Below are 17,262 nucleotides of genomic sequence, written 5' to 3'. Positions count from 1 at the left end.
AAGGAGTTAAATGTGTGTGAATGTGGTGTCCATGCTAAACATGGGTTTATTGGATGAGGACACTGTCCTTCCCTCCCTAGGAGAGCTGGACTGTTTCTGTCTGTAGAAGGTTGCTCCCAGTTGAAGGGAGAAACGCACATCGGTAGTGGGACATAGTTTTAAACCGCTGGAGTTCTGCGGTGTTGCTGGTAGTTTGTTATGTTTGTCAGTAAATATTTACTGGGGTTACAGGGACTGGACTAATCTGAAGTGGGAATTATAACTGAAATACTGTGTATTCATATTAATTCCACAAACATTAGCGAGACAGCAATAGTGAATGACTTGATAGTCACTACAAGAATGAAGTGATTCATGTTGGTACATGAATAGATTTGACTTTGTGTACAGGATGCATTTAAAAAAAAAACACACAAAAAAAACCAAACAAAAAAAAAGCACAATTTTTTCTTGTCTGCTGTGGGTCTTCAGATGCTGTAAGGTTTTTCCTTATTGAGATTGGCAGGAATTTAAACAGTAGCAATAGCCACTTCCCACTGTGGAGAAGCTGATGCACAAACTGTGGCGTGCATACGGTGAAACCATAGTGCTCCCTGGTGATCATCTGAGGCCAGTACCTAAGAGGTGGAAGGGGCCAGGGCCACTGTGGTCAGCAGGCAGGTGGGAGGATGAAGTAGTCGCTGCTTATTCTCCTGTGGCCCTGTTTGTAGGTGTTGGGCATACTGGAAATGAATGTTCTCTCGAAAGAAACTTATTGGAGCAAGGTGGTTCAACAGTCATTTGTTTCACAGAGCTTCTTAGAAGCCCTGGGTTCCTTCCACAAAGTCATGCTGGCGGAAGATTGTCTGCTAAAATACAACTGTTAGGAATTGCATTCACCTTTGCTTAAAATGAACTTATTTTTGGTGAAGATTCATTACCCATTAGTCTACAGTATGCTTCTTGAGCCCATAGGAAAAGCACAAGGAAAATTGCTATCCTTGTCCATGCAAAGCACTTTATAAGTAACACATTATCTCTCTTGTTTTTAGGGGTTTGGGGTTTGTTTGGTTTCAGTTTTGTTTTGTTGTTTGGGTTTTTTCTTACGGGGTTTGTTTGTAAGGTTTTTTTTCTGGGGTTCTGGGAGGGGCGTTGGGAGTTTGGGTATTTTTCTTTTTCCCTGAGGAATGTGCAAGTTGTTTGGCTGCTGTTTAGAGAAGTCCTTTCAGGATGCATTTCCACTGGTTTTCATGTTTGTTTGTTGCCCTCCAGATAGCTGTAGGAGTGTGTGTCTGTCTGTACAAGGTCCCATGTCATACTCTTGCAAAACTTTGGAAGAAATTTGGTTTGTAGATATTTGGGATTTTAATTTTTTTTTTAATCTTTTCCTTTGGGATTTTTTCTGGATGTCTTGCATGCCATCAGAACCAGTCTTAAAGGTGCCCTGTAGATGTTTAGTGAACGGGGAGGTAAGAGTAGACAAGAACTGAGTGCCCTGTATAGCAGTGGGATGAAGGAGATAAATGACCAATGTGTTCCTGTCCATTACACCAAATTTCTCAAGTTTCTCTGTGGTGTCCTAACCACAAGCACATGCCATATTATGGATATGATGGTTCCCTGGCAGTGCTCAAGGCCAGGGTGGACGGGGCTTTCAGCAGCCTGGTCTAGTGGAAGGTGTCCCTGCCCATGGCAGGGGGCTGGAACTGAATGAGCTTTAACGTCCCTTCCAGCCCAAACCAGTCTGTGATTCTGTGATGATTCTATGATTGTGAGTGTGCGTGTTGGGACAAACATCCAGACAGTCATACAGCTTTTAGCTCTACCGTATCTAGTACCTAATCATTTAGAAAACTACTGGTATCCAATTCCAGTTATTCATGCCTTTATTAACCACACATATACCTTCCCCTCTGCCTTTCCTTTTCTATACACTTAGAAGAGGCCTCTTATCTGTTACATCTTCACTGTCAGTACAGGCTCGTTTCCTGTGGCGTATTTGCCGGACCTGGAACATAATAATGGAGCTTAAACAAAATGGTATGAGCATAGAGGCCTGGTTATTTTGAAAGTCATTTCTGCTTGAATTAAGCCCTACATAGCCCCAGATATGATTAGCCCAGTGATTTCTTTATTGCTAAACTTGTGCAGGCCATTAAATGAAGCCGCTTCTAGTTTTCACACTTACCCAAAATCATCTTTCTTTGCACCTGAATGCTTTAGCAGCTGCTGCTGATGCAGAATGTTTGAGGCCAAATACTGCCATCTCATTGTGGCCTGTCAATATTACTTGGATTAGTACATGCTCAGGAGAGGCAGAATTTGGCCTTCATGCCATAAAATGAGTGAAATGCTGACTGTTAATAAATACCACATCTTTCCACAAAAGCCCAAATCAGGGGAAGAAAATACACTGAAGATCACACATAAATAGGTTTGCTTCTCTGTTTACCTGTTGATGTCAATGCATCCAGCATTTAATAGAATATGTAGGGAAGCAAGATCACCAGACACCTCACGAACAAGTACAAGTTGACATTTTGATAGGTTGGAGGGGCTAAATTTATGGAAGAAGCATGTAGACATTTCACACTTTCGCAGCCTATAGATTTCATTGCCTTCTTGACTGTGAGTGCAGCATGTGTAGCACAAACTGTTCGTAGTACTGTAGATGATGTGTCTTCTGTCTGTTGAAAAAAGCATCACCAGTAGCACAATGTGACAGACAAAGCTTCTAGGTACAGTCAAGTTCAGTCAAAAAGCAGTTGCATGAGAGGACTGTTAGGGCATCACTTTGAAGGTGCTGGGTGTTCCAGTTTTCTGTTATGCATCTTAAATAGAAGTTTGTGAAATCAATGTTCCGTTGACTGCATCCCTGTTAATATGCGTTTGCACTTCACATTTGTTTTGGCATGCATTTTAGATGTCTGTCTATCTTCATTGCTTCATTACCTCTTGCTTAGTAAATGGAATCATCAGAAGAGCAGAGAAAAGTTGTTAAAACTTTTCCCCTGCTTTAAGTTTCAAGGATGCTAACACAGAAGCTACCTTGTCAGCACCGTGACAGCAGTAATTAACTACGAAACTGTGGAAGGACAAAACAGGAAGAACTGCAGATGAAAAACTGGCCTCTCCTTTCAAACAGAGAGCTACCAAGACTGTCCCTCTGTTACATGGTTTGTGTAGGGAACCCCACAACAGTCTTTGCAGTTTGCCAAATGATCATGTGCCTTCACAACCCTAAGAAGTCCAACAGAATGTAAACCAGGTGCTTTGTAACTAGAGCAGTGGCTTTGGTTTACTTCTGGTGCAGTAGTTTTGTACATAGCTATTACTTTATAGGTAGGTAGTTTGGAGCTGGTAAACTTGTGTAAAGTAGCAAGGAGGGCAGACAGCATTCCCTAAAACACCTATTATCATTTCAAAGCTAGAACTGAAGGATTCCTAATTCAGTTACAGTAAACCTGCTGCTTGAAATCTGCTCTATCCAAAGTTAAATGAGGTTCATTTAATTCAGAGTAAACCCTCCTCCCACTCCAAAGACACAAAGATCTTGTTAAAGGAAGGTAATGGAAAGCCCTGAAGAGGCCCAAAGTTACACTGTTACAAAATTCCCCCATTATAGCTTCTTGAAATGTAATTGTAGATGAAAAATGAGAGCTGGATGAGGAGAAAATGATGGCTAGTACTTGTGTAATTCAAGTGTGCATGTATCAGACTATACACTCAATCCCCTGGCCCAGAAAGTGCCATTAATTGCTTTCTGGAACATCAGCAGGTTTCCTTAGCATTGTTTTGGCCTCTTACAGTGATGCATACTGTTACTGCACAGTAACTGTGGGAGGTGGTAGGTGTCTTGTCAACTGAGGGACCACCAGTGTGTTTGAATTTGATCTGTTCAAGTTTCAAACCTCTTATGTAGACTTATGGCAGTACTTAAAAAAAACAGTGTCGTATTTACCTACCTGTCCAAAAAGGACAAAATAATGGGCTTTGGTATCAGTGCTTTTCAGATTTTTTCTTCTCTGGGGCAAGCCTTTGGGCATAATTGTAAATTATTATGTCGAAATGCACAGTTCATACCAAATCTTGGAGCAGTTTTAATTTGGCTTTGTTCCTTTTAGGCAGCAAAGTGTAAAAACATTTTACTCATGTTTCAGGATCTATCTGGAATCCTTCTGCCTACCCCAGATTCTGCACTAAAAGCACATGTTAGGACATGGATAAACTATTACCCTAAGAGAAGGGAGCTGATGGGAGAGTTTAGAACCTTCTAAACTACCTAGGCATTTGCTTCACAGTATCACAGCAGCAGTGTCTTCAGCTCATCCAGCCTCCTTAAGAGCCAGCAGTGGCCTGTGCGGTCATTTGATGTAGTTTGTCCTGTTTACAGCAGCTGTACTGTAGAACAAGCCTTGTGTGACATGTACTTTTGAGCGAGTAAACCACAAAAAATAACTGTTTTTTGTTTGGGTTTGGAAAATGGCTGGGTTTTGTTTTGCTAGATGTTGTTATTCTGTGTTGCATTGCTGTATTCACCAGGGCTGAAGAAAAGATCTCTCTCTCTGGTTGGGAGTTCAGTGGAACATTAGGAGAAGAAATGCAGCCTACCAGCTGGGCATGGCCATTGGGTCTAGGGGGCAAAATGGACCAAACTTGGGTTATTTTGGGATGGTGGGAGGGGTTCCAAGGGCATAATTTAAGTTAACTCTGTCTAAAATAAAATGTAAGTGCAATAAATGTGCTTTTTTTATTCAAAGCTGTGAACCTTTAAGAAAAAAAAGACAAAAAAAAAGCACATCATTCCTTCATGAGCCTTGTGTCCTACCTGCCTTCCCTTCCTCCCCCTCTCCACACTTCTCAACTGACAGAAACCCAGCAGTGCCCAACCTGCACGTGTTGGCAGCCCCCATTAACGTTGCTGTTCTTTTTATCTCATGTGTTGGGATTGGGGAAAGCCCTGCCCCCTACTTCCTGCCACCCTGGAGGTCCCGTTGGGATCTGGCACTGACCTGTGCTGCTGGAGCAGGGTCTGCTGCTGTTGGGGAGGCAGGAGCCAGTGCCATGACAGCAGTGCAGTGTTCCTCCTGCCCCTTCATCCTCCCCTTGTGTCAGGGGTAGTTGTGGTCTCCCAGGGCTGCACAGGTGACATTTTCCTTCCACAGTCACAAATGTAATTGGTCATTGGGTGCCCAATGGATTCCTTTCCCCCTCTGCCCAGACACACGTGCAGGCTGGCCACTGCTGGCTTCTGTGACTCTGCCTTGTTTTGAAGGAGCAGGTATAGTTGTAATCCGTTGTGCATTACTTGCACTGTCTGTCTCTCTTACTTGAGCGCAGGCTGCTTTTCCTAGATTAGGGAAGGTGCACTGGCCTCCTGCGGGGGGGTTCCATGAGAGGCACAATGCCTATGTTTCATTAGAGAGTGATGGAAGGTGTAGCACTCCATAGTTGGACCCCATGGGGGAGTAAGAGAGGACTGGGTTGTTTAAAGTTTATAGATACACAGATCTATAACCTTTAAACTTTATTATTTTTATATATAGTCAAGACAATGGCATTACCTCATAATACAGAGGCTTGTTTATGAGAGGCAAAGTATGTAGTAAGGAGAGGAAAGGGAAATTTATATACAGAGTTGATTTCTTTTTGTCTGTCTGTTTGTTCCTTAGTGCAATGAAATGTATGTCCCACCGATTTAAACTCTGTGCTAACACATTCCTTTCAGCTGTATTTTTCAGTTTTTGACCACCAGAGGTTTGCAAGGGGCTTGCAACTGCAAAGTAGAAGGTCCAGTCTGGTTACTTAAAACCAACCAACCAACCCAATTGTGTTAGTAGATTCCCATAGCTGCTTTTTAAAACCTACAACGGAGTAATTGTTTTGAAACTTGTATTTATTTTTTACTTCATTACAAAATGTTTATTTTTGGTTTCCTCTTATGTAGGTCATGGCAACCCCCCCCCCCTTCTTTCCTTCTCCAGTTTCCCCTGTAATTGCCAATACAACTTCTTTTTTCTTGTTTGTTCCTTCCCCCTTTACTTTTGTTGTCCCTTCATTTGTACTTTGGAGTTTTTCTCATGTAAATTTGTACAATGGGAAATATTGTCCAGTTTGGTTAGAGAGCATGGAGACTTAAAACATATTAAAATTTGATAGCTGAATTCAGATTGAAGAAAACTATTTCTGTGTAAAGTTATTTAAAGAACTCTGTATTATATAAAAGGCAAAAAGTTCTATGTACTTGATGTGAATATGAGAATACTGCTATAATAAAGATTGACTGCATGGAAAAGTGAAGGAGCTTGTTTATCGTGCAGTTCCAACTCCTCCTTCCCCACAGGTATGACTACGGTGGTTAAGGGCAGTGAAAACATTACTTTATGTTGCTTTTGGATGTAACTGTGGGAGGAAAAAACCAAAAAAGAGGGGAGAAATAAACTGAAAAAACAATGAAGGGATGCCAGGAGAGTAACCCCAACACCACCACCACCTTCCCCAGGGCTAAGCACAGTAAGGCAGCATCAGGGATTTTTACCTTTGCTGTGGGTTTTGCTTCACCAGGGATTATTCTGGGCTCTGGTAACATCCAAGGGCCCCGTTCCCCTTCACCCTGGAGAAAGCCTGGCCTGAGTTCTCTTCAGGGTAATTTACCCTGCTTCTAAGGCAACTGTTAGGTGGTGACAAGATGCCAGGAGAATGTGTTTAACTTAGCTTTTCTGCATTCTAACACAGACAAGTTTTATTTCCTCCCCCCCTTCAGAAGTTATTTGACAGAGCTTTACTGGTAAGATTATTACCTACAGTGCATTTATGAAGTTTTAAATCACTCCCTGGACATTAATCTATCACCTCATTTCTTTGAGGCAGCAACAAGTAAGCAGTAGTGAGCAAACACTAGAGAAGTTCATGTCGACTCCAAAGCTGGAGTTCATTCTCCAGCAATTCTACAGCACTCAAAAACAAAGTACAGAGTTAACCTAGTGTTTGTTTACAGTTACTTTTATTGAAATAAGGACCTGAGGAGCCAAAGCTTTGGTTCCAGGGGCCTCTTTAGTTCCAGGGACCTGCAAGTAATAGAAGAGAATCCTGAGAACCTCTTCACCCACCCTTTTCCCACCACTGAGAGCAGGGGAAGGACCCTCTCGACAGAACCCACACTGCCTTCTGTGCTAGATTAAGCTGCTTGGTTTAGAGCCCTGCTGTGACACAGCAGCTTCAGAGAGAGAGCAATTAAGAATATGAACCAAGCAAAAGCTTCAGCCCTTCAAAGGGACAAGTGCACAGGTCTCGCTCTAGAAACAGAGAAAATAGGTCATGCTGGGTTTACAGGACAGCATGAAGAAAATAATCTTTAATGGGCAGCAGTTAAGCTACAACTCAGTTGCTACACTGCAGGCTTACATTGCCACAACTCAACTGTCAGCACTGGAGCATTCTGGTACCGAAGACAAGTGTGTGCGAAGGCAGTAAACGGTGCCAACAGCTACCTGCATTCTGTACAACAGAGCTTTGGCACATCTACCTTCAGAAGTGCACAAATAACTTCTGTAAGCAGAGTACCTGTAGCAGTGCCAAGAGAAGGCGCCCAGCGAGCACCGTCTGGCGCGATGCCCTGGCACCGAGAGCTCGGAAGGAAAGGTAAAGCACAAGCCGGGCTGCGGTTGGCCTGGTGACCGCGCTCATCGCTCCTTACAGCGAATCCCGGCCCAGCCGCAGCGCCCGGGGGCCTGTGCGAGAGGAGCCGTACCGGTGTGCTGCGGGGACCGAGGGCACCGCCACTGGAGCCTCCTATTCCTCGTCGTCCGGAGGGATCCCCAGCTCCTCGTCCGTCCAGGCCGAAGGGTCGGGGTAGGGGAAGTGTCCCTGGGAGAGAGGCAGGCTCAGAGCCCGGCCACAGCCACGGGCCCCCGCCACCCGGCCCCCGCCGCCGCGCCGGCCTCACCAGCACCATGTCCGAGCTATGCCAGAAGTGCCACAGGATCCAGAACCACATGAAGCCGCTGAGGAACTCGCTGCGGATCACTTGCGCCCGCGTCAGCTCCGGGAACTGCCGGTACCGCGGCTGGATGTGCACCCCGCCGCCAGCGCTACAACAACCGCACCGCTGCTGTTTCACTCCCGGCCCCGAGGGTACCCGGCCCGGCCCGCCCCCGGCCCCGGCCCGCCCCGCCCCCGGCCCCGGCCCGCTCCACTCACTGCCGCCGCCCGACCGCGCCGCTCCCGGCACTCAGCAGCCGTCCCGCCGACCGGCCCAACGACGCCAGCACCATGGTAGCTCCACCACCCCCCAATGTCACCCTGCACCGGCCAACAACAGCCGCCGCGATTGGTCCTCCACGCCCACCGGCGCATACCAACTCCGGCGGCGGAGGGATGAGCGAGCCTGGGTAGGGGGGAGACGAAACACACTGTACCAGGCTGCGGCTTGGTACGGAGACGCGGGGGCACCGAGACACCTTCACGGGGCGTCGCCAGGCTGTGCCGCTCCCACCCCGCGGGTAAGCCCGCTGTGTCTGCGGGGGCAGCCCTGCCTCTCCGCCTCCCCCAGCGCTTGGAAGAGGCAGGATGGCACCAACACACGGGCGGGGGCAAAAGAGAGTCCATCGTGCGGTACAGAAGTTGTCGCTCACGGAGGACGTAGAGGAGGGAGCGCGGCGAGTGCCTGCTTCGGAACGGGAGAAGGCGATGCCGGGTGTTCGTCTGTAAGGAAGGGGCTAAAGGTATAACCTGCTCCTCTTCTCCCCCCTAGCAGGACCGGGTGGTCCAGCCCACAGCGTCCAGTTGCGTAGCAACGGTGCTCAAGCGAGGCAGCGGTGGGAGCTGCGTGCGGAAGGAGCGCCTGGTGCGGAGCATTTACTGCTGGCCGGGGTCCTCGCCAGCGTGGTGGCCTTCCCCGGAGAGGAGAGGAGGGGAGGGGGGCACCGGTGGCTGGAGGGCGGCAGCCGCAGGGGGCAAGGCAAGGGGGGGATGTAGGGGTGAGTTGTGGGGTGCCTGAGCACAGCAGCACCCAATGAAGAACTGCACACCTGTCCCACGTTAACAAGAACCTGCACGTGTGAAGGGCGCTCCTGTTCGTCCTCTTTGCTTTGTTTCCTCCTCCCTTTATTTTTCCTTTTTTTTCCCAATCTCCACTTTTTTCATTCTTCCTTGATTTCAGATCCTCTCGTTGACCTCGCAGCTCTTGCTTGCCCGGGGAGCTTGGACAGCTAAGGAGCAGGGTACAAGAGGCAGCAATGCACACATAACACTGGCTGCCCATAACCTGCTGTTTGAGAGCCAGGGTGAGTGGAGTGGAAGAAGGCCAGCAAGTTTGATACACCTGCATCAGTGCTGAGCATGGAGAGGCAGCCCCAGCGATGTGCTGCCTGTCTCCAAGCTATGCCTGGTCTGAGAAACTGGTGTGTTTTCCAGGTTCAAAGCTCTTTACTAAACTCAATTAACTGAAAGGAGTAAGAATTAGTAAGATGGTAAAACTATTCTGATTCAAGAACCACATGTCTAGTACCTCCTTCATGGCAGAGTAAAATGATGACAGGATCTGAGATGGGCCAAAATGGATATCTGCTATAGCTTTGTGTATACCTGAAATGACACTTCATCCTTTGAACAATATACCTCATAGTGACTGAAGAAAGAGTGACGCAGCTGCTATGTACCTAGCAGCTGAATAGAAAGCAGGTGAAACACAAGGGTTCTTTTATAATATAGTTCTTGTCTCCTTTTCAAGCTTGAGTGTTTAAGACCCTAACAATCTGTGATGAGCTTACAGATAAATAGCGTAGTATCCTGAGGTTTGATGGAAGAATGAAAACAAAGAGGGAAGTAATACACTGGGAAGTAAATTTCAGTTTTATAAATCATATTCCTGTTTAAGGATTTAAATGTTAAAATATCATTCTCATCTTCTGCTTCCATCTCCTTTTGCCCTCCAGGTAAACTCCATGTCCTTTTCATGTGTCCGGTGCTGTCACACAGCTCATAAAGATCCCTGTGGCTCTCTGCTGCCAACATGTCCAGCAACACAGTGAGTTCAAATTCTATAGATGAGTCACTGGAAAGGCATAGGAGAAAAAGCCAGGAAACAAGGACAATATCTGTGGGGTGGGAAGGGTGTTACATGGGTACTTCACTTGTTTTCATTACAGCAAGTTGCAGGAGTTCTGTTGCCAGAGTCTTCATTAGTTGTATTTCCATTTTCCGCAGCTTTCCTGTCTGTGCCTGGAACCCAGATTCCCTTTGTGGGTCCTTGATATCCTCAGCAAAAAGGAATTTCATTGATTCATCCCCAGAGGCTTCTAATTTCCTGAGGGGGGCTCGTGTGTTGGCCAGGAGAGAAGCTGACGGCTATTATTACCTGGGGCACATTGCTCAGGAGGTGAAGGTAGCTATTTATTGGGAACTCTGCTGCTCTGTGCATCTTCCCCGTTTTTCCCATGATTCCCCAGTCCCATGCACTTGCTGTGGGGTGGCTCTCCTTTCATACGGTGCACTTAGAACCAGTAGAGTCTCACCACATCCTACTTTCATGTTTCCTGGTGATGATTGGCTCTTTACTGGGAGGAGTCCTGCAAGTGAAAGCAGCCCAGAAATCAATACATTTAGTAGTTATAATGAGCTGGTTTCCAGAGACAGTCAAACAAACCAGGCCCCCTATCTCTGTTACTTGCTTCTGCCCAGTCTAGCAGCAAAGTCAATGAGCCAAACCAGTATCAGTAACCCAGAATATCCTCCTCCAGGGACCATGCCCTCCTCCTTACTGGGCCAGAAGCTTTCCTCTTTCTCTTCCAGCTATGTTTCTGGGATTGGTGAGATGAGTTTGGGTTCCAGACAGAAAACCCCCCTTGCAGGCTTTCTTTAAAAATCCAGTTTGTTCTGCAGTTCACATTGTAAATAAATAGTGATACTACTATAGGTCAGGATGGCTGCAAGCTCCAGCATGGGGTGGAACAGATGGGGACAGCTAAAGGCACAAGTGACATTAGCTGGAGTCTAATGCAGTAGAACTGCTGATGGCATTATTTGTGTAAGTGCACTCACAGAACTGCAGAGGAGACTGAGACTTCAGAAATAGATCTTCCCCTCACCCATTGCTGAAGGCTTAAAGTAAAGCATTCAGATTTATGACAGTTAATGATATTTTAGTGGTTTGTTATCCTTTTAATTACTGCATAACAAACCACACCATACACAGTAGTTTCTTTTGGCTATTCTTTCTGATGGGAGGTTTTCCTGGTAAAGTTCTGCCTTAGCATGCTGTGTTCTTGCTAAAATCCAAGTCCAAAAGGAAAGAAAGAGGAAGGCTGCCAGCCCCTGGAGCCCCAGCCTCATAATTGCTTTTAAAGTCCAACATGGACAGGGTACAGTGAAAAACCTGGTAGAAGAGGAAATTTACATTCCCAGATTACATTTCTCTTCCTGGGATTTCTGCCACTTCCCTCTTAGCACTTACATTTGGCCGTTAATTGGCCCCAGATGTGTCTCACAAACAGCATGTTTTACTCTTGTAGGGCTCCAGGGAGCGCTTTGTAATTGAGTTTGACAGGAGTGGCACTCTGAAAGGCAAGGCACAGCTTCGAATACAGGAAACCCCACTCTACGACATTGTCCACTATGAAGATGCCAGGCGACAGCCTCTTGCACCAGGAGACAGGGTCTTGGCACCATGGGAGGCTAGAGCTGAACGTTTTGGCCCAGGCACCGTGCTAAAGGTTCTGGAGAACAAGGAAGCACGTTTAGGTATGGGGGATTGGCTTTCTTGACAGTGCTACACCTGCAACAGCTGCTGGTTACTATACAGAAAAGAGAAGTCTCAATCAGGGAGCATTCACCACCTGCTGCTTGGGTTCTCTTCAGCATCGCTGTTATTGTTGTTGTTGTTGTTGGCACCAAGCAGCCTGTTTTTTATCGGTGCCAGAATTAATGCAGGCCCCAGAATTAATCTTTGCTTTGTTCTGTGAGTGGAAACTTCCTAAAAACTTGGGAGAGAGGCACATCACATCCTCCTAACACAAGGAGAAAAATGTTCCTGGCCCCCATGAATATTCACCTGGTGATCTGTCTGTCTAGTTTCCAGCTTTTGCAGAGTAAAATCCTGGCTCACTGTGATGAGCAGGAATTTTGCTATCTGCTGACTCTTCATAGGAAGTTCAAAACGAGGTCAAATTTTAAATCTTTCAGGAAAAAAAATCACAGAAGTTGTCACAAACTTGTGTGAAACACAAGCTGCTGCTTTTATCTCCTGCCTTCTAAGAGATAAAGCACACAGGTTGATATGCATTCTTTGCCTTTATTTTCTTTCTCAATATGCACAGCAGACAACAGAAGGGGAGTGCTTGTGAATTTCTGGAATGGGCAGACTAAGGAGGTGTCTTCTGACCAAGCTCTGCGGATTCCTCTGCCCTTAAGTGAACGCATCATCCTGGAACTGCAGATGCCTTTAGGAGCCAGGCAGATGGTGGTAGATTCAAGCTTGGATTATCCATACATCGTGGCACCGGGTTATAGAGCCTCAGGCCATTACAGACAGGATCCCTCAGACCTGCACTACTGGCCAAGGGGTCTGTATTCAACTCAGCCATGTGTTAAGTGCAGTTGTAGGTGTACCTCGCTTCCCCATTGCAGCCTTGAAGCCTGGGAATCTACGCAGCCTACAGGGTGCAAAGTGCAGCAAGAGGATACCTTGATCCCAGGAACAAGCTTCACTAAAGAAGAGCTCAGCAATAAAATAGAAGAACAAATGTCTGAACTGAGTATTTCATGCTTGGAAAGTGTTTTCAGAGAAGAGGAAATGGAAGATAAGGGATTGAAGACAGAAAATCTTCCCAATGAAGCTCAGCCTTGTTTGGAAGACAACAATGAGGTTATAGAACCTAAGAAGGTAAAAAATGCTTCACCCTGGCTCTTCTGTTAGCATGTGGTTTGCTATTTGTATAATGCCTGCTTTGTTACTTAGGTTTTCTGCTCTTGGTACCAAAAAAATTGCTAGAGGTTTTAGGCCTGGTACTTACGTATGTGTTCTGCACTGTCTTCCTGATCCTTCGGCTGTGGAAAGAGCTAGCTGTTATTATCACTGCCTGGAACAGACTCCTAGAACCTCTTCCATGGATGCAGAATATGAAGGAGTGTCACATAGTGCAGTTTCTTTACATCCTGCCTCTTTATGAGGGAAGTAAAGACAGGAAAAAGTCTCAGACAGAAGACTTTACCCTGGATAAGGATTACTGTGAGGATTGATCCATACCAAGGCAGTCCCTGCATAATTGTATTAAGAGATTTCTCCACTCTGTTAAAGGCATTACCTCTCCTAGTGAAAGAGCACAAGAGACTTCTGTGATCCTTGGTAGCTGATTTGGTGCTTGTGAACAGGGCACTGGGAAGAGTGCCAGCTAGTGCTAAGCTTTTGCCCATGGTTATGTAAGGGTTAGAATCCTCATTTCTGGCACCATAAATGTGACTGGCTTCATCCTCTGGCCTGATCTCTTTTGTATCAGTTTGGACCCTTACAGGGGAAGTGCTGCAATTTTTAGGTCACTTGAACATGCAGAGAGGGCTACAAAGGGATCATAACTTGCTCTACTATGGAGTTGTTTCTGTAGTAAAGAACTTGCCCAGAATTTCTTTTTACCTTCTCAAACTCTAGTTGCAACGTAAGATCTCTAGGTTCATGAAACTAACCTGTTCTTTTGCACACTAGGTCTGGATTCTGCTTATATTTCTTGTTATTTCTAGAGTCCTCAGATGGAGATGGCTCATGCTATGGTTGATACTGCCGTCAACACAGACAGCTGGTTAATGGAGACAGTCCACAAGGAAGAAGCAGACAGCAGACAGCAGGATGCTGAAACTGAGGCTCTTTTTAAACACAAACATGGTATTGAAATTGTAGCTCTTTCATTCAAACATAAGACTTGCCACACAGTGTCAGTGCTGCAGGCCATCATGTCTAAGATCTGTTGCCATATTCTTGATGTTTCAAAAGAAAATGCCATAATGCCATGCTGTGAATACAGTCACTATAATATAGTGCCATTCTATGGTGGTATGGCTTGAGTAGTTGTTCATCTTCTTCCCAAGGTGAAAGGTTGGGGGTTTTGGCTTCTACACCTATTGAAGTAGCAGCTTTTGAGTTTTCTTGACCTTTACCATAATGCTCGCTATAAATGTAATTTGTTACAACATTTCCTTACTTTAATAATCAATCTGTAAGGTTAACTATGACTGTGATAGCAGAATGACCACCAGGACTGTTCTGCAGAACACTCCTCCTCTGTGCTGAAAATGACAACTTCGTAATGCCTTTCAGTAAACTTTTGTTCTCTTATCATCCAAAAGGGGCTGGATCCTGATTTTAAACATATTGTTACTGTTCTTATTTAAGCCAGTGACAACTGCAGGCATCTAAGTGAGGATTCTGAAAGCCTAAAGCTTTCTCTGTTACCACATTGTTTTGTGTCACTGCTGGTAGAGGGACAAAGAAAAGTCAAGTAGGAGTGCACATTTCCTCCCAGCTGGTGTCCCAGTATCATTCCATGCAACAGCTGTCACTCTGGTGCACATTGTCTTTAGCAGAAAGGTGCAACCAAATGCTGCTCGTGTTCTCAGTTATCCAAAAGCTGCGTTAGCACAGTGCTGTGCCCAAGCTAATTTCTCCTGTCTCTCAGCAGGACAGATAGGTCAGGCTTTGCCCTGGCAAGGAATGTGTAGTTCTTTCATGTCTCAGAGCACTGGCAGGAGCAGCTCATGTGTGTCTGTGAAATACCATGTAAACAATCCCCAAGCCTGAGTAGCTGGAAGTGCAGTCAGTGATCTTGTGTTACCAGGCAAAACTTGTGCTTGATTACAATGGCAAGCTTGGCTTTTGAAAGCTATGACCTGTTTTGTGGAAACCAAAAAATATCCCACCTCCTCAGAGGAAAATGTTGGTACTAAATTACTCCTTAACTCTATCCCAGCCAAAACTGGGACATAAGTTATGGAAGTCTTGCTTGAATGTAATTTATATCAGAAGACTTTCTTTTTATAAGCTGCCTATAACCTCATATGTCCCATATGTTCCTGATTTATTTGAAAGGTCTTTTGGAGTCCAGAGTGGCAGAAGCTCCAATCCAGCATTCCCAAGGGAACCCATCCATGGGAACCAGTGCTTTGGTTCCTTTCAGGTGCCAAAGCTTCTTTGACCAAGTGAATCAATCGCTACAGAAAGACAGCCTGACCATCAGATCAGCTCTGCGTACACAGAGGCCACACAGCACCTCCAGTGTGCAGCTTAGGAGATCCACAACTCTCAGTCTTCTAAAAGACAAAAGCATTACAGTAAGTATTTGGTCCAAACTAGATTTAGCTATTAGGACCAAGTGATTTGTTTTTGTCATGGGGGCATATCATAGAATCATAGAATGGTTAGGGTTGGGAAGGACCTTAAAATCGTCTAGGTCCAACCCACTTTTGATCTCTTTCTCGAAGGTTCTGACTGTAACAAAAATCATGCCTATGTAGACTAATGACTATGCATAAATAGAAACATGTGGTTTCCACTTGAGAATCAGTGTTGTACAGGAACAGGGCACTTCTGGTGTTTTTACTCAGCGTTTTTGATAGAGGTTTTTATTTTGGCTCTAATCTTTTCTAAATCAACCTTTCAGCCAGGTCTACTAGATTGTAAAAGAGGAATAATTCTTTTGCTGACACTGAAAGCAAAAAAGAGAGTCTGTGTAGTGAGCTGAATCACATAGCCCAGAGAGTGTGTGCATCTGAGAGAGGAAAACGTTTTGTGGAAACTCTGTTCCACACTCAAACAGCTCTAGCTTTGTAATCTAGAAGCCTATCTGTGTTTTCATGATGTTCCCTTGCTCCCTCCTTCATAGAGGGCACTGTAGGAGTACAAAAGAAATAAATGGCTGTGAAAAGAAGCTTCATAGATGCTCCTTCATCTTTACACAGCACAGTGCATTTTAAAATGCAAATTAGGAACACTGCCCAGCGTTGCAATGCAGCTACTACAGGAATAAACATAGACTCCTTGACCCTGGGTAGAAATCTCAAGCAGGAAGTGAAGAGTTAGTACACCTGCAGAGAACTCCGGGAAGATTTTGTGTTCGGCCAGAGGGAGGCAGATGTTTCTCTTTCTACTAAATCTAATTAGGACTCTGTACTCTGATTTGTGGTCAGAACCTGTAGTTTCCATCCAGTCCAGGAGCTGACACAAAGATTGGGCAGTTTAAGCATTGGCTCAACACTGGAACAACCAGTACAGAAGAACCTACTGACCTAAGAAGAACCTTAAAACTGGATTTTCAGACATCCCTTTGTTGGTTAAGCTTATTATTTTGTGCAGGCTTTAGCATCATACTCACAGTTTTCATGGGTGGGAAGTGACACAACAGTATTCATGAGCCAGTATTCATGGAACAGTTTTCATGAGCCAGTATTCATGGAACAGTTTTCATGGAAGCCAGTGTGGCTTCCAGAGCTCAGGAACACTGAGCTGTTCTGGTTCTATAGGTTTACAGTTTGCATTAGGAAAATATACTGATGAGATTAAGGGGTTTGGTTTGATTTTTTTTTTTCCTCTTAGAAATCAATCCTTAATGGTGCATCTCAAGAGAGATGGAAGGAGATGGACTTCAACAGAGCCAAGATTGAGCACAAAAGACGGCAAGAGGAACAGAGGCAGCGGAAGAGGGAGCAGGAGCAAGATGCAGATGGCATCCGACGCCAGCTGCGCAGGGACAGTCAGAGGTGATACCTACGAGCTAAATGTTTCTGTAGTAAATATGAGAAGGTTGGTGATGTCTACTCCCTGGTGCTCTCATTCAATCTCTGAACACCACCCACTGTGCCTCATACAAGTCTCTGTAGAGGGGTCATGGTACTTTACTAACAGGTATAAAATTTCTGCTGGAGATGTAGCTGAATGGGTACACATGGCCTTCACACTTACTTTCAAGGGCAGATTCTCTTCAATCCCATACTCACCCAAAGTCCTTTTGCCTCCCAAATCCCCATTCCCTGACCCAGTCCACTTAAGTTCAGCAGATCTTCACCCCCATGACCCACCTCCTTCCATCTCTTCTGTTGCCACTGTAGCTCTACCACCAAGGCACGTAGCCACACAGTTGCCTGGATTAGTTACAGCCCTGTCTGCACAATCCATTTTCATGGCTCCTGTTTCTTCAGGGCCTGGAGCACCCAGCCCCACCAGGTTAGGAAAGTCAGGTGAGCAGATGACAGCACCAGCCCATTTGGGGGTTTCTGCCACCCCTGCTTAGGACACAGGTTTAA

At 45.5% G+C, this 17,262-nt stretch overlaps 1 protein-coding gene across 1 annotated transcript; it reads right to left on the bottom strand.

Annotated features, from left to right (window-relative positions):
• Positions 1-6,963: 6,963 nt before the first annotated feature.
• NDUFB2 (NADH:ubiquinone oxidoreductase subunit B2) lies at positions 6,964-8,325 on the bottom strand. The gene is made up of 4 exons (XM_005151826.2): positions 8,179-8,325; positions 7,925-8,069; positions 7,730-7,845; positions 6,964-7,046 (listed from the first exon to the last, which is right to left on the bottom strand). The coding sequence occupies exons 1-3, from the start codon at positions 8,250-8,252 to the stop codon at positions 7,771-7,773; spliced, it is 294 nt and encodes a 97-aa protein (XP_005151883.1). The 5' UTR covers positions 8,253-8,325; the 3' UTR covers positions 6,964-7,046; positions 7,730-7,770.
• Between the last annotated feature and the right edge of the window lie 8,937 nt (positions 8,326-17,262).

Source organism: Melopsittacus undulatus, chromosome 5, assembly GCF_012275295.1.
Source record: "Melopsittacus undulatus isolate bMelUnd1 chromosome 5, bMelUnd1.mat.Z, whole genome shotgun sequence".
Lineage (NCBI taxonomy): Eukaryota > Metazoa > Chordata > Aves > Psittaciformes > Psittaculidae > Melopsittacus > Melopsittacus undulatus.
The sequence above is the reverse complement of the archived record's forward strand: the minus strand, read 5'-3'. Positions and strand labels throughout refer to the sequence as shown.

What these genes read in the sequence shown, in the direction of transcription:
- NDUFB2 (XM_005151826.2), bottom strand. Translation starts at nt 8,252, where the DNA reads ATGGTGCTGGCGTCGTTGGGCCGGTCGGCGGGACGGCTGCTGAGTGCC. An exon ending in GGCGCGGTCGGGCGGCGGCA is followed by an intron (nt 8,070 to 8,178) that starts GTGAGTGGAGCG and finishes CGGTTGTTGTAG; the next exon opens with CGCTGGCGGCGGGGTGCACA. An exon ending in ATAGCTCGGACATGGTGCTG is followed by an intron (nt 7,846 to 7,924) that starts GTGAGGCCGGCG and finishes CCTCTCTCCCAG; the next exon opens with GGACACTTCCCCTACCCCGA.